The 27,088-nt window shown below is 41.0% G+C and overlaps 2 protein-coding genes across 6 annotated transcripts in view; both read right to left on the bottom strand.

Annotated features, from left to right (window-relative positions):
- Window positions 1–9,466, bottom strand: part of TRPM7 (transient receptor potential cation channel subfamily M member 7) — a 52,532-nt gene extending 43,066 nt beyond the window's left edge. For both annotated transcript variants that reach the window (XR_003534971.1, XM_027688173.1), the window contains exon 1: window positions 9,216–9,466. Coding sequence is in view for 1 of the 2 variants with exons in the window: in XM_027688173.1 (XP_027543974.1) it covers window positions 9,216–9,218 (3 nt within the window). In the remaining variant the exon portion in view is untranslated. The remainder of the gene's footprint in view (window positions 1–9,215) is intronic.
- Window positions 9,467–19,596: 10,130 nt separating this feature from the next.
- The window catches only part of SPPL2A (signal peptide peptidase like 2A), a 26,167-nt gene continuing 18,675 nt past the window's right edge, over window positions 19,597–27,088 (bottom strand). For 2 of the 4 annotated variants that reach the window (XM_027688692.1, XM_027688694.1), the window contains 2 exons: window positions 24,910–24,943; window positions 19,597–20,343 (listed from right to left, as the gene is read on the bottom strand). In XM_027688692.1, the coding sequence (XP_027544493.1) occupies window positions 20,312–20,343; window positions 24,910–24,943 (66 nt within the window). In that variant the 3' untranslated portion in view covers window positions 19,597–20,311. The remainder of the gene's footprint in view (window positions 20,344–24,909; window positions 24,944–27,088) is intronic. The other 2 variants (XM_027688691.1, XM_027688693.1) reach the window with 1 other exon arrangement.

Below are 27,088 nucleotides of genomic sequence, written 5' to 3'. Positions count from 1 at the left end.
AAAGCAGAGCAAGCGCCCTCCTGAGCTACCCTGCCCTCCCACTCACTCTCCTGCTACTTCCCTCCCACCAGCAGTTGTGCACTTGCCCTTCGGGGTTGATTGGGATCCCTAAAAACGCAGGTAGAGTCGATGTTAGAACAAACAGCTTCAGATGCAAACCGGGCAGAAAACTAAGGCACAAGACAGGATCACATGGCCGTGATCAGGGTGGGAACAAGGCAAGTAGGACATCCCCTTTGGTAGCAGAAATACAGTGGGTTGGCAAAACAGCTGAGCTGATCCAAGCATACTGTCAAGGCACGTCAAAATAATCCCCAAAAGCACACCGACTCCAGGCATCCAGGAAAGGACTACAGATCTGTCACACCAAGAGATTTTATTTTTTTTTTTATGCACATGTATCCTGATGTTCAGGAAGGAAAGGAAGCTAAGACTGTATTTCTTTATTCCTCAGAGAGCTGCCAGTGAAGCAGGAACGTGTTGCCTAAGGTCACATTTTAGGTGAGCAGATACTCTGTATTTGAGAGTAGCATCCATTCTCATCTGGCATTGAAGACTTTTTCTAATTCATGGTATAATTAAAATCCAAGTCCTAATACATTAATTACAAAGGATTTTTCTTGTCCTACATGCAAGATCTTTACATTTGTTAGAAAAGACCTGAAAAATCCAGTAATGACACCCAAGAGGATAGTCAAAAAGACTAACCTTATCTCAGCAGTGCTAAATTTTCTACATCCTCTTTGCAGAGAGAAGAGAAAAGAGCTGCTCTGAATCCCCCTCTGTCTCCTCTGAGCAAGCCTGGGGACTTGCTGCCTAATTAGCTTTTGTGAATAATCCTCCCCCTCTCTGTGAAGTCCACCTGCAGATTGCCTACATGCATGTGACCAGAAAACATTTTCCTACAACCTGAAGACGGGATTTTTCTGACGGCAGATTTTCTACACCAGGAAGAAAGCACTGCCCAAAGTTTATTGCATCATATTGTCCAGAAAAGTACTATGATTATACAGGTACCAAATGTTTCTCTTGTGGGCTACAAAACACCAAGCACAACCAGATGATCCATTCACACAATGAATGACCTGTTTGTTAGCAGCCTTCATCACCACAGAACCTTCACCTGTAACACGAGCCGGCAGCCCAAACCAGGACAAGGATGATGAGTGTTTTCCGCCCTCTTTCCCTATATAAGTAACATAAAAAGGCCACATTGTTTCACTAATGCATCTGAAACAGTTACAGAGAACTTAACAGTGAAGAGTTCCCGAGTTGCACATAAAGCTGTAAGATTTATGGAGAAAAACTGCATGCATGCAAAACCACGGGTTTTCTACGGCTGAAAATTAAAAAGGGATTTTTCTGCATAAGATTTTTATAAAAGAAACCAGGACTAAGACAGACCAATTGCTTAATGAGGCAAAGGCATAAATCCTCATCAAGAGTATTTCTGAAGCTGGCACAAATTAAAAGGACAAAGGTTAGTTAAGGAGATATTTCTGCTTTTCAATGCCTCTGGCTGCAAAGCCAGTTTGATGCCAGTTTAAGAGGTGTATGTCCATCCCAAACTCCACATGGGCCAGCCTGCAGCATAACCCCATGAACATCTTCAGCAGCAGTTACAGAGTCAGTAAACCAGAGTTTGTGAAATGAGGAGGAGAGAGCCTCTTCCAACTAGTTCTGCATCCAGAGGCATTGCCACACCAGATGATGTTAAGCTCCTAGAAGGTTGTGTAGGATGTCAGCTATGGGATCAGTGATTCATCACTCTTTCCCCAGTGCAAGATTACTACCATGAGCAGGAATTCCTTCAAGATCAACCTCTCTCAAACTTTGTGGCCAGAAGATCACCCAGTCATGTACTCTTCAGTTGATGTTTTATTAAATTTGCTGTTTAACAGAATTCTGCAAACCACAGAAAACACTGCAGCCAGGGACCGCAAGAGAAACTGGTAAGACTCTGACATTTAAAACATCATTAACTGCACCTACTCTTGTAGATTAACTGATTTTTATAATTGAAGAGAAAGTTGATTAACAGTTCTGTAATTACACAACTGGTATTTTTAGGCTCCAATCATGTGTCACTTAAGCACATGCATAATTTAACCTATCCAGGTGACTGAAGTTATGCCTGACTAAAGACTTGTGTGACCGCAGCAGCCACAGGGACAGGCTTGGAAAGCAAACAGCTTTTTCAGGCTGGCTCTAGCCACAAACTAGAATGCTGCATTAAGCTCCCTACACAAAGCCAATCTAGGTGCAATTTTAGCGACGTTGCACATCAGCATGACCGCCTTTGAACCTTGTCCACACGGCTGCTGTGCTGAGCTCGGGCAGGCTCATTAGCAGAATGCAGCTTTGGTCTCTCCTACCCCAAAGAAACAGGTTCAGCTTCCTGAGAAAGTTAAACAGGAACGGGAATACCACTAAAAAGCAAATAAGCAGCAAGTTAAGAACACAGAGAAAAAAAAACTGAGCAAGATTTTGTTATGCGAGACAAGTTACCAGCAGTGAATCATTTGCTAAGAAAAATAACTTGATGGAAGGGGTCAAACTCATCTTGATGCAGCTCACAAGACTAAGCTTCACAAAGACAGACTGGAGCACAGCACATCTGGTAAAAGCAAGTGATCTTGCATCTGTTAGCACACATTCAGAGAAGCAAGTCAGAAAAACATCCTCTGTAAACAAGAATTTAGGTACAAGAGTACTCAAGAATAGCTACTAGGTGCCTGCAGTACAATTAGGCAAGGCCTACAATGCCATTTGGTTTATACTTTAAAGAGGCTACAGAACCTGACTCGATGGCACAGCTCCATCCATGCCTGTGCACAACACAGAAAACATTCATGTACACCAAACACAACACTTACAGAGTAACCAAACACTAATACAATGGCACAAATCAACTCTCAGGCACTGCAGAGCAAGCTTCCAATCCAGCTTCACAGCTCATGGGAAGTTTGGGGTGCCACAATCCCATTTTCCTAAGCCTCTGCACATGATCCCAACCTAACTCATACCAGCACCAGCATTTATGCAGTCACACAGAAAGAAGCCGATTCAGGGAAACGACTGACAGAATAATCCGGGAAAAAAAAAGGAGGTGATCAGAAGTTCATTCAGTTCAGATCCCCAAAATAGTGGCTGAGCACAGGAAGAAGCATAAAGGGACAAGTGAAAGGGTGACAGCCAGAGTTTAGATGAGTTTAGACTGGATTACACCTTTAAGAAGGGTTTTGGCAGATGTGGGAACAAGTAGCAAAGGGCTTGAACAACAACCCATAATCTGAGATTATTACCCTGCAATACACACAGCCACATCTCAAGCACTCCAGGTCAGCCAGGAAATACATTGTCAATAGAGTAACAATGGGAAGAACTGTGCTGCTAAATTATACTAGTTCTAAGAGTGCCCAAAGTCTAGACATTTTTAAGCAGTAAATGCTTGTGAAACACAGTTTTGCCAACAAAGCACCTAGAAATTAATTTGCAGAAGGCAAAAATGTACATTTATTTATTAAATTTAAATTTTAAGAGCCAAGTGTTTCAAGTCCACATTTCACAAAAACTTTGCGGCATTAGAGAAAAAATTAGCAGACATTTGGGTAAGAACCATCAGCCAGGGACACCTTGCCAAATTCCACCCAGCACAAGTCAGGGGACTACAAAGTGAAAACTCTTAGCACAGGTGACAAGAATCAAGTACATAAGATAAAGAAAATAAGTACTGCTTTGGGCAGAGGTAAGTGTGAACAAAGCATGGAACAGAATCTGGTATTCAGTTACAAAAACCATTGTGCTAAGACTGACTGAGCTGTAACAGACACTTTCCCAGGCTTTGAGGATTACAGACTTACAGTAAAAGACTGAACACCTAGATTAAACTAATTCAGAGCTGTAACTGAGAAAGTATTCTCAAGCAAGAATGCTTTAGTGTAACACAGCAGAAATATACTGCAGTAATCATCCAAAAAGTGGCCAAAGAATAAAAAGAAAGAATAAAAAGAAAAAATAAAAATCAGCAAACCAGAACTTAAGAGAAATATGTCAATTCTCAGAATCTGCAGCTTCTCTCTCTCCTTTTTTTTTTTAAGTCTGCTTTGATTAGCAGTAAACAATTAAATACAGAATCCAACAGCACCAGGAGTCATCCAGACCAGGCTCTGGGATCCATGACTAGGAAACAAAAAGCTTGACCAGTCTGCCACAGACCTTAAAAGAGTTCCAGTGCTCTCCAACTCAGAAACAAGCCTCACCAAATTCTTGCTGGTACAATTACTAGCAGGAAGTTTAGACATTGATAAGATTCACATGTGCACAATTTTCAGATGTAGACAAACTATAAGCACACATCTACACTCTTTGAAACTTTGCAGAACACATGATGCACATTTAAACAAAATAAGCACTTCATGTTGGACTGTATATGAATATAAACTACTGATCTCCACAGACAGGTTGAAGTACCAATAAAGCTTCACAGAGGGTCTACAGTAGATGTTTCTGAAGTTGGATGATCTTCTGAAAACATGAGTTGTCCAACTACAGAGCACCAACTCGATTACTGAATCACCCTCTAAAATTCTGATTTTGCAGCTGTAGAAGAATCAACAGATATGCCAGCACACAAATCATATGGCATCCTCCTTCAGCTGAAATCAAATTAAATAAAGATGGGTTGGGATATCAACTCAGCAACTGCACGTTTGCCATATACACAGAGTGTACAAACATTTCAGAGAATGTGACAACATAAAATGTATGAAACAGTTCAAGTTAGAGTGAGTAAGAGGTTTCAGGAAAAGACATATTGCTCTTAATAACATAAGTATTAAACAATCCATAACTGTGATGCAACTTTCAGGATTTAAAAAAAAAAAAAAGAACAACAAAAAAACCCCCCACACACAGAAATTCCCATAAGTAAGGTTTAATTCAAGCCTACCACTTCAGTAACATGTCACCTTATCTTTACCTAAGGGGAAAAAAAATGCATAACTTATAAACCAAGTTTCAATGTGCTGTCAGTTTAGTACCATACTTTAAATTCTCCTTGGCAATCAACTGCTACATTTATCTTACAGACTAATCCTGTAACATCCTTATACCATATGCTGTCAAACCATTTGCCATAGTTCAATACTCTAGTCCTTTCATAAGGCAGTTTTTCGGAACTAGGAACACCACAATCAGCAATACAGTCATTTTTCTTCCAATATTTTCAATAGGTTCAGAACACTTTTTGCCCAAATTTTGGGAAGGAGAAAAAAAATCCTATACAGTTAAGGATAACAATGTTATTTATCCCACTTTCTCTTGTTTTTTCTATTTCATTATATCATCAGTAGTTCACTGGCCTTTCCTTCTGGGAAAGAACAGGGGAGTAAGAAATCTCTGCTCACCTAACAGCAATTAGGCAACCTGCATTGTCCTTTCTTCCCTGCAAGAATTAGAGCAGCTGGGAGGGAAAACAAACTCCAGCTGTACTGTGGGTCCAGCAAACCTGGTAGTAAAAGAAAATGGCTCACACCTACTTTACATGCTAAGCAAAATATAGGTGTAAAGGCTGAAAAGAACTCACCACTCCTCAAGGAAAACAGCATTCCTTCCATCAGTGGAGCAGCTGGGATGGAGACACCACTGCCCTGCTGGGGTCTGTGGTGCCACCCAGGCAGAAGCAGCAGGTCCAGTGTGCTGGACCACACTGTTCAATGACACACAGACAAGTCACCTCCTGCACATCCCAGCTCCCCTCCTGCACATCCCAGCTCCCCTCCTGCACATCCCAGCTCCCCTCCTGCACAGCAGCAGGGGTTCCAAGCTAACCCCGTGCTGAGCCAGGCCAGGGAGTGAAGCTTGCCAATACAAAGGTTTTGGGGGTTTACTTTTTCCTGTTCCTTTTGTTAGATTAGCTTTCTATTACTTGAAATACAAAAACATCTACAACTTAAGCAAAGGAAAAGCCAAGCTTGCCATAATAAAAATAACAGAAACCAAGGATTAGGCGGATCATTTTCAGTACAGGTTGTATCATGATATATTAATATGACACCGTCACCTCTACATTCTCATTATGTGAGCAAAAGCGATGGGATTAAGTCAAATAAAGGATTATAACAAGTCTGCAGAGACTACAATAAAGAAAAAAGGTTTCAGGCCAGGGAACACAAAGAAAGGGTGCAACAAATGTTCAAGTTTTACAAGTGGACAATTTTTTGTAGAACCAATGAAGCACATAGACTCATTTGTCAGAGGCCACAACTAGTTGTCAGTATCAGAGGTAAAAAGTGATATTTCCTGAATAATCTTATAACTACCTTATCTAAATATATTCAGAGAGTGAGATTATTCAGTAGTTTATCAGACGAAAAGTCAACTGCTGAAATTTCAGCCACTGAAGCTAAAATGCACTAAGATGGAATTATTCACAGAAACAAGAAACATCACCTTAGAAACAAAACTTTGATTCTCTTTTTGCCTTTAAAAAAAGAGGGACAAAGAAACAGAACTAATGTTACTTGTTTCAGCAAATTAACGCGGCACGCAAGTATTGCAGCCAAAGTAGACACTGTTGAACGAAAATTGAGAACTTCAATAGAAATAAATATCAATTAAAAAAAGACAAATATATATTTTTCAGGCTAAGTATATTGGCATGAGCAGTAGAATTTCGTAATTTCATATTGTCTTGGTATTTCAAAGCATAAGCTACCATTTAAAAATCCATTCTCAAGTCTTTAAAGACTGAAACTTCAAATTTGGGTTTATTTCAGACAATATGTCGACAGCACCAGAGGTTTAGTAGAGGTGTCACTGCTAGTATAGCTATGTATTAAATTCCTAATTAAGCTAATCAGGGTCTTTCTGGAAAAGAAAATCAACTTACTATGCAAAATTCTATCAAGAACACTGATTTAGACTTTAAAAGCATCTCCCTTCACACACAGTTTCTGACAAGTCCTCTTAAAGATTTATTTGCAGTCTTACTGACATCAAATCGTAAACCAATATGGCCAAACTCTAGTGTGTCAGCATTATTATTTAAGTTCAAAACAATATTGTTTTGTTTAGAAAATACTCATCTGTCATGACCGTCCACAAGGACTGAATGGTTAATAGAAATGCTCCTTATGAAGTGACATGAAGGAGAAGCATGAAAAGTTAGGGTGTTGGTCCAAAGTTTCCAGGAAAAGGAAGCACAGCATGTGGCAAAGACAACCATGAGAAAAGAGAGGACTTTGGATGCTGTAGTCTGTCACCAGCAGAGCAGAGAAAGCAGGACTGAAGTGGTAAAATAAAATCGTAATGCAGCAGGACTAGTTAGGCAGAGCCTCAAGGGACAAGAAAAGAAATGAACGTTTAAAACACAATGGAGAAACTCTTTCCAAGATAACCCATGTGGGGCAGTAGATGATCTGATACAGGATCCTCAGAGGTGAGATAACTGTCAAATGCAAGGTGATGTTTCAAGGTGCCTTTGTATGGCAAGCAAATAAAAAAAAAATCAAAGTACAACATCAGGAAACAAAGGTACAAACAGTCCAAATCCAGCCTAAACAGCTCCACATGCAGAAAGGTTCCCCCCACACACTTGAAATAGCAAAGTCAGGAATGGCCTCATACCAGAAGGCATGAAGGATGATCTAGCAGACACTTATCTCACCCACACAGACACATTTAAAAAAAAAGACTGAACAGCCGGAATTGCTACACTGAACAACTTCACTCCTTAGAATAATTCCTGATTTAATTTTGGACACCGTCCAGCAATTATTCAAAGCTACTAAATACTCATGGAGCAGTAGGGAAGTTTTTAACAAAATGAACTTGCATAAAATGTCCTATATTCAACTCAGGCAAAACACCTGTTAAACAGTGGTTTCAAAATATTTAGTAAATACACAGCAAATATGCATTTAGTAAATACATTGCAAAAATGTTACAATGACAGAAAAACTGCTGAGCCTAGAGTTTACAAATCTATGATGGCTAAAACCAATCTGTACATTTCCAGGCTATGTCAGCACCAAAAAACCCTCCAGACCTAAACTAAAAAATGAAACCAAACAAAAAACTCCACTATCCAAAACTACAAACAAACAAACAGATAAAAACCCAACATGAAATCACTTCAGTTGAGAAGAGCAAGTACCACACAAGTGGGAGATGCCAAGCACTCTTTCAAGTCAGAACAGAAGGCTGCATTTTCAGCTTCTTCCTAGGGGAGTGCTGGATTTGCAGATTCTAGAAAAAGACAACCCACATTTCCACACAGTTCACAGATATACTCAGAAATGGAAGAACTGACGGGCATTGAATCCTTGTGGGCTGAAACAAAATACCGTGAAATAAAACACCTTTATTTAAAACGAAACAAAGCACTTAACCGGGTGTTCAAACAGACCGTAGAAATCCACACTTAGATTTTCAAAATTATTTGAAAGCACCTGATGTGATTAATCATTCTAGATTCTATAAATATCAACTAAGGAATAAACTTATAAGGATAAAGAACTGAGCAGCAGCCAGAAGAAAGAGCTGGAATTAAAATTGTGTTTCTTTATAGACACTCGCACATCGCTTTCTAACTGCTTATATGCTCCCTTGTACATGACAACACGCAGAAAATAAAAAAAAAAACATTCACTAGGTGGAAAGATGAGAAGGGGAGAACTGCTGCAGCCCAGAGAACACCCAGCGCACCGTGTGAACCCCGGTGTTACACCGAACCGTCATGACGGGCAGGGCAGCGCTCGGTCGGAGCACCAACCGGGCGCTGCCGTTCCCGGCAGTGCGGTCCCTCGGCCGCGGGACCCGGCGCTACCCGGGGCGCGGAGGGTGCCCGGGAGAGCGCCCGCGGCCCCGCGGCTGCCCCGGGACAGAGGCGGGGAGGGCGGCGGCGGGAGCCTCGCCCGGCGGCGCGGGTCGGGTCGCTCCCAGCCGGGCCCGCGGGCGGGGAGCGATGAGCGGGGGACGCCGGGGCGCCCGCCGGTTGTCGGGGCCGGCCCCGGGGCGCCCGAGCCTCCCCTGCAGGCTGGGGGCACAGCCCGGGGGGTGCCCCCGCTCCCTCCTCGCCGGGCGGGGAGGCGGCTCGGGGCGGCCGGGACCCGCGGCAGCCGGCTGGGACAGGTCTGAGCCGGTCGCCCCGTCCCTTCCCCCGCCCCGCCGGGCGCTCCGGCCCCGCCGCCGCGGCACCCGAACACCCTCACCATTCTCCTCAGGGCCGGGCTGGGTCTCGGCGCCGACTCTGGTTCTCCTCTCGCCGGGCAGCTCCTGCTCGTGGTTCGGCGTCGGCGGTGGCGGGGCCTGTCTCCATCTATCGGGGCTGGGCTCGGCGGCAGCGGAGCGCTGGGTGGGGAGCGGCCGGGCGAGGACGGCGCACGGGGGGCGAAGGGAGGCGCGGGGTGCGGAGGACGGCGCTGGTTCGGCTCCACACCGGGACCCAGGGCTGGCGGCGGTCTCGGCCCGGCGCCTCTTTCTCATAATTGTGCGACTCGGCCGGTGGAGGAGCCGCGGCGCTGCCGCGTCAGCGCGCACCGCCCCCGGGGGAGGAGGGGGCGGCCGGGGCGGTGCTGCCCGGCCGGGAGGGGCGCGGGTGTCTCGGCCCCTCGGCACGGCAGGGGAGCCCCGAGATGCCCCGGAAAGGTGGCGGTGGCTGCCGGTGGGCAGCGGCCGTGCTGGTGAGGTAACGGCGGAGATGTTAAAAACGGACCTTCCCGGGACAGGAACCCTCCGGGCTGGGAACGCGCGGATCGGAGGTGGGGGCTCCGCGCCCCACAACCTCCGCAAAGACATGGGCCTCGCATGGGGCTGCCCCGAGGGCAGGGACCGGGGCTCCGCTTACCGATATCGAGGTGTCACCTCAGCCCGGGCACATTCCCGCCGGCTGCTGCCTCCGGAAAATGACCCGCGTTTTTCCTAATTTGAGCTACAGAGCAGGGAACAGCATTAGTTCAGATTCGTTCACCAGCCCTGCTTACATACGGCAGTGTCCGAACCCTGTAACTGGGCTGAGCGAAACCGAAGGAAAGTTCGTTTTGGAGGGAAAAAGGTGGATGCATTCCCTCCACTTCAATCAACTTACCTCCCAGTTTAGATTAGGAACTGTCCAGGGCAGGAAACTTGTCTTCTTTTGTCCCTATATGCAATCTCCAAACTTGGAGAATTGGTACCGCAAACGAAAAAGCTTATACAGTAATTTCTACTACATGTGTCATTATATATCTTTTGAAACAAACTTTATGCTAGAGTAAACAGCATTTGTAAGGGAAGAGAGAATAATTAAGTGTGGCTCTAATTATTTGTGTTCCCTAAATGTAAAAAATTAAGGATGATGTCCTAGAAAAATCTTGGATCTAAAATATGTATCTGATATTATGTTGTCATTAACTTTTATTTAAGACATATGCAGTTCAACAGTTCAGTGTTTCCTTCACAATGAAAAGTGAGTTAAATCTGGCTCAAAGGTCCTGGTACCATTTTTAAAATGCCATAGCCATACAAGAGCAGTAATTATGTAAAAACTCCATCCAAACATTCAAATTAATTAAAAACCTTCGATTTTTCATTGTCAGGCTTGATCATTTGTCAGCTGTTGTGAGTTGTTGAACCAATTATCATCTGTCTCCCCTTGCTGCAAAATGCCAACATTAACTGCCACAGTGTTGGGTTGAGCTGACAGTGTGTGCTCACACCTGAACCATGGGCTTGTGCATCACAGGGTAACAGGGCTCTGCTCATGCAGCCAGGAACTGATCAGCCACAGCATGACAGAAACAGTGTCTTAAGAGTCTGAGGGTTGGTACACTACCAAATTCACTAGACATACTCCAATTATTAGACAGGGATGATCAAAAATCAAACCAAGCTTAAAAAAAAAAAAATAAAAAAAAGGCAGCAGAAGTGGCATCTGAAAGTTTACACAGAGCTGTGAATAACAAGAAACAAAACATCCAGTTGTAAATTCTGATACTAGACCGCTTTGCTGCAAACAAATAGGTGCAAATTTGAGCAGACCCAGCACCTGTGGCATCCAGCTCACATTAGGGTGTTGCTGCAGGGAGTCCCTCAGCTGCAGGGGAGCTCCTAATGCTTGTTTTAACTTCTGAAAAATTCGTGCTATTTTACATACATATGAAAGTTAAGTTCCTAGGACTCCCAATTTTCATAGAAGAGGAAAATTTGGCTTTTCCAGGAAAAAGTTAAATTAGTTCTGAGTAAAAGATCACACAATGAACAGGCTACATTTAGTCTCTTACTGTAGAAGTCCCAAGCCTACTGATCTGCAGCTACCTGTTCCTACCTGAATTCCCATGTGCTAGTTCTTGGCTTAGGGAGCAGGAACAGGAGCAGTGGAAGCCCAGTAAAATTTTTTTGGAGATGATTCAAGAACTTTCCAAAGGAAAGCAGAGAAAGTGGGGGATTTCTGAATTCCTCAGTTAACACCATAAAGCATTTCTGAGAAATTACCCCATTCCTACTTCCTCTCTTCCTCTTCTTCCCTTTCTAATTCATTAATTATCTAAAGCTCACATTCCACATTAAGTTAATGAGCAAATTCTTATATAGCTAGATCCTTTATCTCATCTCACAGTCTCACAGCAATATTTGGGCTATACTGGTTATCATGTTGGCCTCTAAATTTCATATTTGTAAACCCAAGAACTAGAAGGAGCAAGGAAATTAGGAAAAAGTAGCTGGAGGCCAACCTACCACGAATCTTCTCTGGTACAAGCTGCTGTTTTAGGAGAACATAGAATCACAGAGTCAACTAGGTTGGAAAAAACCTCTGAGATCATCAAGTCCCATGCTTGAGGTGAGGAATTTCCATGGTTTTTTTCTGTTGATCCTGCAAAACTGTAGAGAGATTGACATCAAATTGTTGGAGAGTTCAACTGTGATTAAGGTTAGATGGAGAGAAAGCATATTTGTTTCACTGGAACAGCTTGTGATGAAAATGAAAGGAAAATGAGTCATCAATATCCTCTCTGCCTCATGCTGTCTGGGGAAGCATCAGCTCTCAGAGTGTTGGGAAGGGGGCAGGACACAGTGCCCCAGTGAGATACATCCCTGTGACCTGGCAGTGATGGCACATGGCCCAGGGAAGTCACCTTATATCCTCTTATTACTTGGATCAACCTTACAGAAGGTGGCACGATTTGACCCTAAGCTAGCAGAATTAGTCACCCAAAAGGTGAATCCTTTTACATTCAAATGTTAAATCTTGTGAATCACTCCACCTCAGCCTTAGAGGGATGAGCAATAGGAGAAATATTTGCTATTTGTCACACTGTTACCTTTCAATCACACCAATACTCAACTCAAAATTCCTCTGATATCTCCTTCCAAAGCAACAGCTGTCAGCTGTGAATGACAAGGAAATAATGAAGCATTATTTTATACCTCACTCTGTTTAAGGACCTTTAACCTGAAGTAAGCTTCTGCTATCTCAAATTGAATATAAACGGTTTAAACTCCTTTTGTTATGTGGTTCCTGTATCTCATTTTTGTATCCCAAATTCAGCTACCAGTCTGTCCTTGACATGTTGAGTTTGTTATAGAATCATAACCAGCACTAGTAAAATTTGCGATGTCAACCTTAATAGGTTCTGCAGCTATAACTCGATCACACTGTAATGCTAAAGTATAAGAAACCTCTCTAAGGAAGCCCTTATCTCAATATTGCAATATCCAATAGCCAGGATGCTGCTGTTTCATTACTCACTCACCCTCACATAGATGAACTACTGACTCATGCACTGAAAAAAAAATACAGGATTCCTCTTGATGACAAATTAAATGGGTTACTATTAAATGAAAGTAACCTTGGTTTTAACTTCGTTCGATTCTATAAAAAGTTTTACCAGATATGTGCTGCTATTCTGCAGTCATTCAAAATAAGTGCTGAAATAAGTAGTTAAATCAGTCACAAATGCCAACTGATAAGGAGACCTAGTTACTATCCTACTTAAGGTCAAACAGATTCTGTTTAGAAAACCTTTTTTATCCCTTACTACAGTAATCTGTGGCGGAAAAGAGTTATAATTGGTTCACTTTTCATATTTTTGAAACAGAGGTGAATTATCCCAAATGCCTTTTTTTTTTTCCCCTTTGGACACAGGTTTGTCCATTTCTGATTTATCCAGGTAAATCAGCTGTTCAGCTACAGTGGCAACTCAGCATTGTGACTGCTACTCCTGAAAACCGAAGATACCTTTTTTTTTTCACATGAAAGTTCAAAATTTGACAAATAGGGAAAAAAACATACTATGACACAGGTTAATGGGAACTCTAAGCCCCCTCCATTATTTGTGAAAGGTTTTTCTAGTGCTGGTGTTGCTGACTTTTTGTGAAAACAGTTTGTCCAGTACCAAATAATGTTACAAATGTGAAACTTTGTAGCAATTCAAAATACACTGTTTCAAAATGGGATAAAGTAGAAACAGCCTATTGCTTTTAATCACACCACTTAGGAAATATAACCTAAAAGGAGGAGGCTGCCTGCCATTGATGCTGGGGAAAATAAAACTTAAAAAATGTGTAATGTCACAGTTTTTCAACTATTTACTAATTAATTTGTTGGCATGTGGTACGCTCCAGAGTCACATATCTTCTGAAGAGGTGCCAAAGGTTTAGTAATATTTTTGCATTATACCAGGGTTTTGAAGTCAAAAAGTAGTTAGTCTGAGCAATGTGTTAGCTTTAACAGCTAAGAAGAGGTATTCTCTCAAAAGAAACAAGTGTCTTAGCTGTACATTAAAGAAAGAGATCATAAAATCCAGGGTAAATTCAAGATATACCAGGAAAAAATGTACAAAAATTAATTTTGCATATTTAAGTCATAAAACAAATTATTCCCTGTAGCTGTTTTAGACTCCAATCTCACAAGCAATGTATGTATTTAAACTAAAGTAACAAAACTGCTCATGGATTACAATTGACAAAATAACACTGATGGCTTCCTGTGCCACCAAAACCATAAAGAGAGAAGATGGAGGTGCCTTTGGAGATAAAAGAACTGATCTGGTATCACCTGAAGGCCACCAGTGCAGTTCAGCTCCTCTCTAACACTGCATTTAGGTGTTAGCTAATGGCAAAGTCAGTCATTTACTTTGCAACACAGATGCAGGGAATGGTATGTGAGGCTTCTCAGTGCTTCAGTGCTTTGCTGGGAATGGCAAATCACCACCAACCATAGGAAAGGGCTGTAGGGTGGCTTTCTGATGGCAGCACAAAGGACTCGATGACCCAACACACCAAGCTCAGAGTGCAAAACGAGTAACTCAAGTTCAGCTTTGCAACATGGCTTGTCACATCCCAATTAGGCAACTGAGGGGGCGGGTTTTCCATTTTTAAAATCTGCATTAAAGATACTCTCTATTAATAGGAAGGGACATCAAATTAATGAGCTAACTGAGCACATGCAGTTCTGAACGTGGGATTTGTCCTTTCAGATGCTCCATGAGTATACAAAAAGAGATACGTTACCCAACCCATCATCTAAAGCAAAATGTAAGTGTATCCTGTATTTGGGAATATGACACATTACTTCCTGCTCAGAAAACTGCATTCGAGAGCTTAACCCACAAAGGCTGAAGTCTTGCACAAAACTGCCAAGGGTGTGCCACATTCATCTCTATTTAGATGTGTAAAACCAGTAGCTGCCAGGAACTGTGTGGGTACATTTACAACATAATGGTGGCCCTTTGCAAGATTTTATCAGTGCCTGCCCTTAAAAATGCAACTAAAACAACTTTATCTCAGCTTTGTTCCTTCTGAACTTTCTCCCCCCATAGTTTTTTTTTAGAATTTCTCAAGCTTCCCTGTGAAAATTGTTCCTGCTGCAATCTTTGGGCTCACAGATCCTTGTGTTTTCACTTGTTAGCAGCTGAGCAGGTGCACGGTGGTCAGACAGTGAGGTGGCCTTTGCACAGAGACGCTCCATGTGCAAGAAGCAGAGGAGCAGCATCTCCTTCCAGGACTGCACTGCCTGAACCAGCAAGCAAAGCAGCAAGAGGTAGAGGTGCCTGAATTTTAGAAACTGGGGACAAGTTCACAGAGCTCTGCTTCTTTATAGTTTTGGGTTGTTTTAATCTAGGGATAGGTAACTCTTGATCAAAATGTAAAATTCTAAATTTAATTTATATGGGACTGATCTTAATTGTCCAACTTTAAACTCTTATTTGACAGTGACCATGACAAAAGTATCACTTTGTCCTGTGGAGGCTTGCTGTTCCATTTCTTGCAGAAAAGGTACCAGTGGGCATGCATTTGGTCTTGGTTCCATGGTTACTGTAATGTAAATTTACTTATAAAATTTATTTTTGAAATCAGCTACCACAGAAATACTCACTTACCTGTTTGCTAATTTTCTGGAGTTGCCTTAAATCCACAAGGATGGATTAATTTCCCAGCGTAACTTTCCATTACATTTTTAAAGAAATATTTAATTAAAAGAAGCTCACTTTTCTTGTAGCTTTGACAGGGACACATCACAGCAAAGGTGGAAATTAAATTAACTGAGCTACTGCTGAACTTTTAATTCAGCAATTAACCTGTCGAATTTCCTCGTATTCCCAAGCCTGTACAATACACAAGTTGATACACTGTGGTAGGAGTTCTGCAAAACATTGGGAGAACTAGCAGGAGCACATTTCAACCCTTGATGAAACTGCAAAAACTTTCCCTTACTTTGTTTTGTTTCAGAATCTAAATCTGGCTGTTACACCATCAATGCAACCCCAGAAAGTCGGTGGGGCCATAACACAGATAAGGAGAAGATCAGCTTGTTTTACATTACTGTCACTGAAACCAGACAGCAGAATACCTGTGAGCACACTCCTGACAAAAAGCTAAAAGCTCTTTGATCTAAACACTTTCTTGGTTAAAAGGTCTTTGAGCTACAAGCAAAAAACCTATTCTCAGCTATTTGATGCCCCCTGTATTCAGGGAAACAGGATCTTGCACATTCTTTATCAATAACAGGAATTCCAGAGATACCTGAGCCTCCACCATCAACCTCTCTCAAGCACACAAAACCTTGAACTTTGGTCACTCACTTCTGACAAAAGGGATAACAGAGTTGCCCTTCTCCTTCTTTCCTTAAAAATCGTAAAGATAAACCATTCACTCAGAAAATGTGCTGTATAGGCTACTTAAAAATAAAACAGTGCTTCAGCTTTTGAAAGCATTGCAAATCCAAAGACAACTTTTAAATGTGCTTAAGTCTAACAGCCTACTCCAACCCCTCTGCTCAGAGCAGGCTGCCAGGCCTGTGTCCACTTGTATATTGAGTATCTCCAAGGGTGGAAACTCCAACTCCACGCTCTCTCTGTGCAACTTACACCAGTGTTTGACCACACTCACATGGAAAAGCTTAGTCTTGTGTCTAAATGGAACTGTATTGTAAAGATTGGACTGATCTAAACAGGCAACCATCCTCTTCCTCAGAAGAAACTACCTCTCTTCTTGCAATTTTGAGATTTAGAGTTTTGCCAGTGTGTCAAATGGAGCAGCCTTAACAGTGGAATGCACAGGGAACAGACAGTGAAAAACAAGTTTGCTGATTGTAGCTGTGTCTGTTCTCCTTAACTTCTTTATTTTTTAAAATAAGTAAATTCAAAGAACATTTTAGAGAGTTTCCTTCAAAACTTAAACCAAAGAGAAAACAAGAATTTTTTAAGTACTCACTTACTGAGACTCAATGCTACCGGAACCTCCAATGTATGAGCAGAAGAGGCTCAAAATATTTAAAAACATGTTGCATACAAACACACTATCACAGGGCTGTAGGGATGTCTCAAGGATCACATATCAAGTCTATTCAGGTTCAGTGACCTTTTTCTTTTTCCCTGCCAACATTTCCAACCCAGCCTGGGTTTCATGTCTGAGGTGTGGCTGTTTCTTGCCCTCATGTCAAAGGCTGAGCACCTTCAGCTGAAAATACTTCTGCAGCACTATTTCCTGGGCTGAGTGCAAGCAGCTTGTTACCACCAAGAAGTTTGCACGTGTTAAATTTCTGGCTCACTTTTGTCAGGTGTGCTTTCACAGAGCTCATGACTAACAGCCGTGCAATGAGCATTCCCTGATCAGACCAGTCCAACAGATGTAGGTTAGTTCACAGACTTCAGTTCCCTGCTCTTCACCCCAGAAGAAAATTAAAAATATAGAGAAAAGGAATCCAGCAAACCTACCACACAGATACCTACAAACAGAAGCATAACTTGGATACATGGATAAAAACTGCAACTACACATTTATGGGGCTGCATCATGGATTTTTAATTTACTTGGTATTATGAAGTGGTAACTGTTTTGCCATGAACATTCACAGTAAGAAAAAGATGAGTTAGAACAAAGCAATTACTCAACTATCTTTTTTCCAATTAACATTTATTAATAACATTCTTAAGGTGATAACTTAAGAGTCATAAGGAAGGGGGCTGTTGTCAGTAAACATACAATGAAAAGGTAGTAAGATTTTTCTACTAAAGTATGACTAACAAGGCTTTTAACAGTGTTTAGCTCAACCAAATTCAATATTAAAAACATTCAAAATTGCTAGAAGTGTTGCAATCAGTTCTGTTGAACTTATAAAACCTCATTTCAGTAGTCAATACTAACCTACTATTTATATAAAATTTTAAACTCCATTCTTAATTTTTGTAAACAAAGCACCTAAGCATTTGAAAGGAAAAAAGTTAGTTTACACCCCATTAAACTGCAGCACGTGTGTGAAACCTCAGGCATGATCAGGCATGGAGCATTATTAGGCACAGAACAAGACACAGGTTCCACAGCCAGCTGCTGAATACACTTACACTGCCAAAGGTCTTTATTTATACTAATTCCATTATCATTTATAGTTGAAAATTTAGTAAATCCTCCACGCAAAAGATTTCAAAAGAGACAAAGAAGTCATAGACCATAGGTTTGTGAAGCTTCTGAAGGCTGCATGACTTTGAATGAGTTATGACTTCTTTATCATGACTTCTTTATCTGCTTCAGAAATTTTCAGAAACTTCTTCAAAATCACTGAACTTTGGCAGATACTGGGCTTGTCAAAGAGCACGACAACACATCAGAAGACACATTTGCAGTCTGCTATTGGAACACTGAGGTATGCTGTAATTTATGAAATGCCAGTCAAATAAAAACTGAAGATGACCATTGCATTCTGAGGCTGTCAGTTCAAGCTCAAGTCAAGGAGGGGAACTGCTAACATGCAAAACCTGCTTTTAATTCCTGTTTCCTTAGGGAAGTTGCAAACAAGGTGTTTATCTTACCCGTATCAACTGGCACCACGGTCAATCCGTGTGAATGGCAACAACTGACATCCAGACTGTCAGTCTGGCTGTTCCTCCCTCTTGCAAACAAAAGTTCAAACTTGATATAAATCACATAAAGCTGCGAATGAATTTGCAGTAAGCCTTTGTTAAATGCCAATATAGATTTACAATTGCCTTAATTAGCATACTTTCACAGTAAATCTAGTTAAGCCAGATTTAATCTGGGTAAGTTTTCCTGAGCCGACATGCCCCGAACTAACTGTAAATCATAGAATTGTAGAATCAGTTGGGTTGGAAGGGACCTCTGAGATCCAGTCCAACCCTTGATCCACCACCACCGTGGTTACTGGGCCATGGCACTAAGTGCCACATCCAGTCCCATCTTAAAAACCTCCAGGGACAGAGAATCCACCACTTGCCTGGGTGGCAAGTGGCAGCCCATTCCAATGCCTGATTACCCTCTCTATAAAGAATTTCTTCCTAATATCTCATGTCCAGAGGTGACCTTCAGACAAACAGGGAGGCACTCACATGAGGCACTGCAGGAAAGTCTTCACTGCCATTGCCCAGCATGTGCTTAGTCGGTTGTTTTCCCAGGGTTCTTGAACTTGTGCTGGCTATAGGAATGACATTCATCCAAAGAATAGGAAAAATGCTTTAATAACTACCTGACATTAGCACTAAGTGAACTCAATGGTCTCCCGTTGTTGCCTTCTCCAGTTTTCTTTGGTGTGAGGTGTTAGCATTACAGCTATACAATTTTTTTTATGCCTAATCCCCCTCAATTTGCAGTTTCCTGAAAAAAGAACATGTGTCAAACAAACTCAAACTCTTCTAAATGCAAATAATGATTTAAACTATTTATCCTTTTCCATGTCTTTAAGAGCTAAAACAAATTAACATTAAACAAGTTAAACACATGCATTGGCTTTAACTAACACAGGCACTAATAGCACTATTCAAACCTGTTTTGTCTATCACTTGCAAAGAATTTTCAAAAACAGTTAAAAAAGTATGGTGCAGATGCAAAAGGTAAAAAAAACCCAAAATTCTGTCCTGTTTTCCCCCATCCCTTTGAATTGATCCACAGCCAAATGAAGACCACAAATACAGACCTAGTACAGACCTACTCTTAACCAGCAGAAGAACCAGGCCAGAGTTAACATTTCACACCACGCCCCAAAATAGCATTTATTGAGCAAAAAACCTCTTGCCTTTTGCACCATCTTGTTTGTCAACTATTCCAGCTGCACAGAAGTTTTCAGGATCATTGTGTAAGTACCTTTTCCCCCCCTTTTATTTTATTTTTTTTAAATGTTTGGTGATGTTTACAATCCAAAGACTTGCACCCAAGCTTAGAAATTTTCACAGTTAAGGCATAAGCCAGTGATACAACGGGGGGGGAGGGAGGAAGAGCTCACAAACCTCATGCTAAATTTGCCCTGTTATTGATTTTATGGCTTACCACGTACATAGACACACACACACTGTTTACTGAATTACTTGTAGTAATGGAACTATACTTTCATTCTTCAGTTGCTATAGCTGCATTACAACCCAACGTTGCATTCAAAATCTGGAAAGAAATCCTAGGAAAGGTACTGTGTTTTCTTTTAAAGAAACTTGACTAGTCAATCAAAGTTTTAAAAAAACAGTTCAGGCATCAAACCAATATGGGCAAGCAACTTGTACAAAAATATACTGTATAGAAACACAGTTGGAAAATTGCATAGAAAATATCCTTTTATTTAAATTGAAATAAGGCACGGTTTTACTAGCTATGGTTTGGCTGTAAAAATGCAAGTCTATTTTGATTACTTTTATGTCATTAACAATATTTTCCATAAAAATATAGGTGCAGGAATAAAAAACCCTTTTACACAGAGTGGGAAACACTCTATTGTAAAATTTCACCAAATTTAGTGTAATTCAGTTGTTGAAAATTCAAATGCCATTTTCAATCAGGATCCCATATGTTATTGTCCTCCAGGCTGTTCAGGGGCTGATGCTGTGCTTTCTTCATTTCCTGTGTAATCCAGGTGTTCCATCATCTAAATGTAAAAAGAAAAAAGAAAGGAAAAGAGATGGCTCTTTATAAAGAAATACTGCTTTCCCCCCATTGATCTGAAGTATTTGTTAGCTAAGAGAGATATAATTAAACATTTGTTAGAGTACATTTTAGCAGCATACAGATAGGAAGTCCTCTATAGATCAGAGAAGTATTCAAGCTAAATAATCAAAGCTCCATTAGCTAATGCTTTCCACTACAAAAGCACTCTCCAACCAAGGACTCAAGTCCTCTACAAGAAATTAAACTTATGAGTCAGAAGTATCTTGATTATTAAATACAAAGAACAAAAAAACAATTGGGTTTAAACAAATTTTTCAAAGACACAGTTTTCGGAACTGGAAGTAGACTCTAGGATCTAACCTGACATTTACCTGTAGCAAGCAACAGCTTGAACAGAAAAGAGTGGCTTTCTCTTTTCATAGCTGTAAAGGCTATTATTAGTAGTAAAATTAGTAAAAACTAACTATTGGTAACATCTCTTTGTAAATCTTCCTTCTATTTTAAAGAGGATAAGGGAAATGGAACTGTAAAGTCCTGCAACAGATGAGAATCTAAACCAGATTATTATGTAGACTGATTATACTTTCCAATTAACGTAACTGATTAGATCACTTGAATAACACAAGACAAATTTGTACTTGTCCCAACTAAAAAGCCCCATTTCCCTATCCACTGTTGTACTGCTAGAGGGCAATGAAGGCTCTGGTTTTCCCCTTGGGACATGTCATTGAATGTATTACACAGGTAAAGTACACATTTGCTAGTGAGACAAACCAAGACCATCAGTTTGAGGGCTTCAGAATTAAACATCATTAACAAGAGGCCAAAAATTGCACAGTTTTGGTAGCTGACAACCACAGACAGAAGATACACAAGTAGCACAACTAATGCTGAAAAAGAAAGTGTCAAGGAGCTCGTGTGCCCAGCGTGGCAGGATTATTAGGACAAGGGATAATGCGTTCAGGTAGAAAATCACATGGACGTTCTTCCTTAGTGGCATAACCAGCCCAGGAGTGAAAATCCTCCCTGTCTTTCTGTGAAACAGCTGCTCACTGTGTGGGTTCTGATCTAAGCTGGGCAGATTTCCACACAATAGTTTCCTTGTTTACTAGCACCCACCGGAGAATCCTTGGCAACACAAAGACAGGCTCTGACACTGTTGTGCTGTACACATTCTAGTGTGGTATAATTCTACGTACAGGGCAAAGAGACAAGTTCCATTAACTTCTCTCTCCTTCTCCAGCTGTGACCCATCTCTGTGCCATTCCTTCTTTTATGCCAACAGAATTGTTTCATTGAAAGGCACACAAATACACCTTATCAAAAGCAGGTTTGCTTAAACAAGCTGTTTCACAGTCCACCCACACCAATATGCTGCGCATTAAGCTGACAGTTCCAAAAAACAAGTCAGTGGGATTTGGGTAATGCTCAGGAGAGCCTAGTGGCCACAATATCAATTGGACTCAGACCAGAAAAGGTCTTCACAACTCTTTCTTCGTGTGTCAGAATTAAGACAATAAGAATAAAGGTAGGCACCAGTCTTGCCACCAGTCTTGCCAACAGACCTAAGAACTGAGTTACAGCAACAGCACACACTCAGTCCAGCAGTGAACATCCAGTTCCTGTGACAATGACAATCTTGCATTCATTTCAGTATATTCAGACTTTTCCCCCTGCACTGTAACCAAAAATCCACATCAAAAGTCACCCAAAGCAAAACACTCCCTACAATTACAGAACTCAAACCATCCCTTTGAACGAAGACTGAAGTATTTGTTTCCAGGATAAAACAAGAACAACCTCCCCCCACAGTACCATATTACATCAAGTCACGCCATATATCCTCCCTCATCCCAGGGAAGATCATCTAACAGCTGGCAGAGAGAAGGTAATTTTGGTAAGCAGAGACAAGATGCTTCTAGAATTAAGAGTCACCGCTATTCGCAACAATTCAGTGTATCCCATAGTCAAAGGTTCTTTTCTTAATCCTACAACACTGGAAGTAGCAAAAAAATGTACTTTTTTGTACAAATGCGGGAGACAGCACCTGTATTTAAATTTTAAATTCTCAGCTTACTAATCAGATTTTTAAGTTAACTTTTAAAAACCTGAAAAAAAACTTAAAAGGCCTAGTAAAGCATCAAGGACGTTTTGATTTTTTTTTTTATATAAATGTTACAAGGTTAAAAAAGCCACCCCATCCCATTTCTAACCTCTCTTCCACACTGAAGGAGAGCCCACAACTTGAAGCTGGGGACAACAGGTGCCTCTCTAAAAGGCTGAGATCACATTAAGCAGCTTTTCCCACACATGTATCTCCATTGTAGATTCTCTCAGGACAACTCCATTCTCAAAGCTTCAGCAGAAGCTGCAGGAATCTTTATGACAACCAGCAGCAAAATGAAGGCACCTCACTACAATCCTGGACAAAGTTGTTGTTTTAACCCTCAAAAGAGCCAAAGCAGTCTGACATTGTGGAGAGCTGATGAACGTTTTTAAAGTGGAAGAGATTTAGAAGCTTTGCTCCCACATCTGAATTCCTGACAGTTTTTAAGGGGGAGGTGTTAAGACAGCTTTGTAACTGAAATACATTTATGTTTAACCTATCTCCTAACACGGTGAACTATTAAAAACTAAACCCAGCAAACTCACCCCAAAAAAACCACTCCCACAGAGCCAAACTAGAAATGGCAATACCAACTCCTCCCTGTAAGACTACACAGTACCTAAGAAACACTTGCCTGCAAGAGTCACTTGGATCATGTTGCATTCACAGAATTCTTAACAACTCACAGTTATGATGAATTTGTGAGTTTCTAAAAATGTGATTATAAAAACAGTGGTACTAAACTGCAGGTGCATGTTGTGTAACATGCCAACGCCAAGTCTGTTGATTTATTACTTCAAACAGAGATAAGAAGTGCTGAGCACTTAAAACTGACAAACTCTTAGAAGTTGCAAGACTGTCCTATGTAGAAAATTTCAAAGTTGCATTAGTCCACTAGATTTTTCATGTTACTACTAAAATTATTTCATACCTTGTACTGATGCAAAAAACCCAGTATTTTAAAATTAAATCAATAACTGGAAAATAAGTATGAAATTAGTTTATCATGCAGGCATGCATGAGGAGCATAAGCAATCCAGAAAACCTAGCAAAACCTTTATTATACACTCCACAGCAGCAATACTGCCTATTTAGGTGGCAGGAAAGTCGGTACATTACTCTCCCAAGAAATGCCTGTGCTTCAGTGAATAGTTAAAATGTTTTCCTGTGCAGCAACTCATTACAGCTCAAGACTACTCCATAAAAAAGCCACATGGAGCATAACTAGAATTTCAGACTGCATCATTACACAGAAACAAATGATCTCAGCTATGAATTATGGGACCTCAGAGCTATCTTGAGGAGTCAAGCATTTGTCATATGTATAAAGCAGAAACTGAAAAACTGGTTTTAACAAACCTATCCAAGAACTTGAGTGCACAGAGCAGGACAGAATAGTTTTAAGCTATAAAAATACAGTCTCACCATCTGCTTTTAATTTGCACTCAACCCTTCCCACTTCCTAATATCATCTTCAGTTTATATCTAATTTCTTTATTATTAAGACTTTTTAATGAGACTCAAATTGTTCAAGTTCTCTTTATTAGAAGAAAGAAGCTAGTGAGAAGTACTTTTTAATTGAGAATTTCAGACACAGTCAGGCAGAGTTCACCATCTCAAATTGTCTTCAGTACACAGAGCAGACACCCTACGCTTTATAAATAGATGTATAACTCCAGACCAGCAACTATAATTCAAGATTATATTTAAATTCCACATGAAGCTGAAATTTGAAAGCTTGCACTGCTCTCTCCAAGCTATGTGGACAGTGAAAATAAACATCATCAGTGTTAGCAGTCATGAGCTACAGCCAAGAAAGGTCAAACCTCGCTGCAGTCCAGACGCTGCACAGCGGCAAGACCACAAAAGCTGGTCTGAATCCTGGCTCCCACTGCAAGCACTGCAGGCAGGGCAGGGTAAAGGACACTGTGCAGCAGTGAGGTGACAGAGGGACAGGAGGTGCAATTACTAAAGGCAAATTTATCATGCTCAGAGTTACAACAGAAGATGACAATTTTTGTTTAGCACTAAGCGGGTTTTCACGTCAATGCACGGACACAGAAAAATCAGGTGAAGGACTTCAATATAGGTAACAGAAGAGAAAATAACATCAATTGTAAATATTTTAAGACACTCCTAAGGATTTGGGAAGTTAGAGAGTAGAGAAGCATAGGAAGCCTCCCTTCAGGCTTAGGAATCATGGCTCTGTTGCTACTTATATTTTCCTGTATTCCTTTAAAAAAATAAAAAACCCAAAACACTCAAGTGTGATGACAGATTTATATTTTGTCTTCAGTTCTATCCCCTTATATTGAGCTATTCAGAGAAATTAAAAAGTAGATGCAAAAAGACTGAAAAGAGGAAGCAGAGGGAAAAAAAGGAAAAAAGAAACCACAAGATGATTAAGAAAGTTGCATTAAAAGAAGACCATAATCACACCTTGTAGCAAAGGCGTCCTGGACGAGTCCGATACCTAAATAAAATTCATCCAATTATTAAAACCATATGCAACAAACCCAACAAAAATCAGAAAAACCCAAAACTCAAAAAAGCTAACTAATGAACTATTATGAAGTTTAGTCACCTGATGCACTGCACATGCTCTTCTACCCCTATTCTTAGGACACTTTGCTCTAACAACTGTGCAAGGTTTCTCTGTCCCCACGAGGACAAAGCAAACCTCTACACAAGTCTGACTACCCTTGTCAATGGGGCACCTCTGCCCAAGTCAAAATCACCACAGCTGCAGCCAAAAAGTCTTCTGACACCTTTCTCTATCTTTCCTCCTCTGACTGAGCACTGAAAACTGGACATTTCAACCCCAGGCCTGTGTGGGTTGAGGTGGTTTGGGGTTTTGTTTGTTTTTTTGGAGTTTTGGCATGTTTGTTTCTAAGTGCAGTAAAGACAGTTCAAAATACAGCTTTAGGTGAGGAGAACATCAAATGAAAAGATCAACACTGCAGCATTTCCAGAGTGCAACTTGAATAACACCCTCTGGGAAGAAAAATTAATATAAAAATATTCTTCAGATAGTAATAGAAAAATAGGAGTTAACAAAGTTACACAGAGGTGCTCAATCACAGACGAGTCTACTTGGGGTAGTGGAATGGGGGTTGAAATCAACATTTTAAATCACGCTAGAAATGAAGTCATCTGACCTCAAAACAAGCTGAAGTTCAGAGTAGTTTTAATCCTTCAAGAAACCAGTCGAAAGGACACGAAATAACTACTATGGCAACATAATTCTTTCAAGTATGAGTTTTGCTACAAGAAGTACAAGAAATTTTTGTCGCTAAGGAGAGCTGCCAAATTTACTTAGGCCAATCTTACTCAGAACTCAAGTGAAGAAAATAAATTGCAAAGCATTTTGCCCCCAACAAACCCAGAGCCACTGGGCTTCATATATATGATGCTGTTCATTTTAGGATAGCAAACAGTCACCAGTTTGTATATAAATGTACAGTAAGCCAAATTCATTCAGACCTACAGAGGAACATTTCTATTCACTGGACCTCGGAAAGGAGAAAAGGTGCTTTTGTAGACAAAAGGACAGGGTATTTAGTTAAAGCTGAAAATCTCCTGAGTAATTTCACACCTAGCCAACCTCCAGCTGAAGCAGGTGTACAATATTAGTTAGATGAACAAAAGGTTCAGCTGCAGTGTTTAGCTGTAATACTGTAGGAGCTGCCTGCTTGCAGTTTTACATTTACAAGAATTACCCTTGACTTCCACTAACCCCCTTAAACCTTGCAATCCAGAAGTTGAAAAAGAAGGAGCTGCTCCTTTCCATCAACCTGACACCCACCTCCCCCCAACAAGAAACCACCCAACCTCAGAGTTCAACACAGCCTAGACACAGGTGATAGTGTCTGAATTCAAACCATATTGGGCTTTAGGTCTCAAGCAAAACGTAATCTGAGATTGGTCTGTCTTATGATCAGTGCCAGCTCACAAGGGCCACTGGCACACTCAGCTAATACAGCGAGTTCCAGCAGGGAAATGTGCACGAGGCAACAGACAGCAGGTGGGATTTTAAGGAGTGCAATTCCTGGGTAGTGTCAGACATACCAAGGGAGAAATGCAGAATGCCCAAGGCAGTGTGCCCAGTGTGTGCTGTGACAGGAAACACTTATATCACCACCCAGCTATTTTGTTGCTGAGTGCTCTGTGCAATCCTGACAATGCAGGACATCAGTGATGCATGGAAAGTTTCTAAAATTCTAGTTGATCACCAACCTTTTTGGAACTGTCTCTGATACAGGACTAGTGCAGATTGGAGTCTGCATGCTTAGTTGTGACTCATGTCATACCACATCAAGATGATCGATGAGGAATGTTAAGTTATGAGAACAGATTTAAGAAAATAGAACAAACTACTTTTCCTCCCTAAGTACTGAACCAGCTATTTCATCTCCCTTAAGCTCTGTTCTCCAGGTCAACTCCTACACTAAGATTTTCTAAGAGTAAAAACTACTTTTCCTTATTAGTTCCAAAAGATCACAGGAAGAGCAGCAAAAATGGGACTGCAGGTGATACATTACCAAGTACTCAAAGAAGGATATACTCAAAGGAATTAACCCAAGGCATCCAGCCTACCTGGTAACTGCTTCCTTTCCAA

This window comes from Neopelma chrysocephalum, unplaced genomic scaffold, assembly GCF_003984885.1.
Source record: "Neopelma chrysocephalum unplaced genomic scaffold, ASM398488v2 Primary Assembly neopelma1_75, whole genome shotgun sequence".
In the NCBI taxonomy this organism is placed as follows: domain Eukaryota; kingdom Metazoa; phylum Chordata; class Aves; order Passeriformes; family Pipridae; genus Neopelma; species Neopelma chrysocephalum.
Note: the sequence above shows the minus strand (reverse complement) of the source record. Positions and strands in the feature narration are given on the sequence as shown.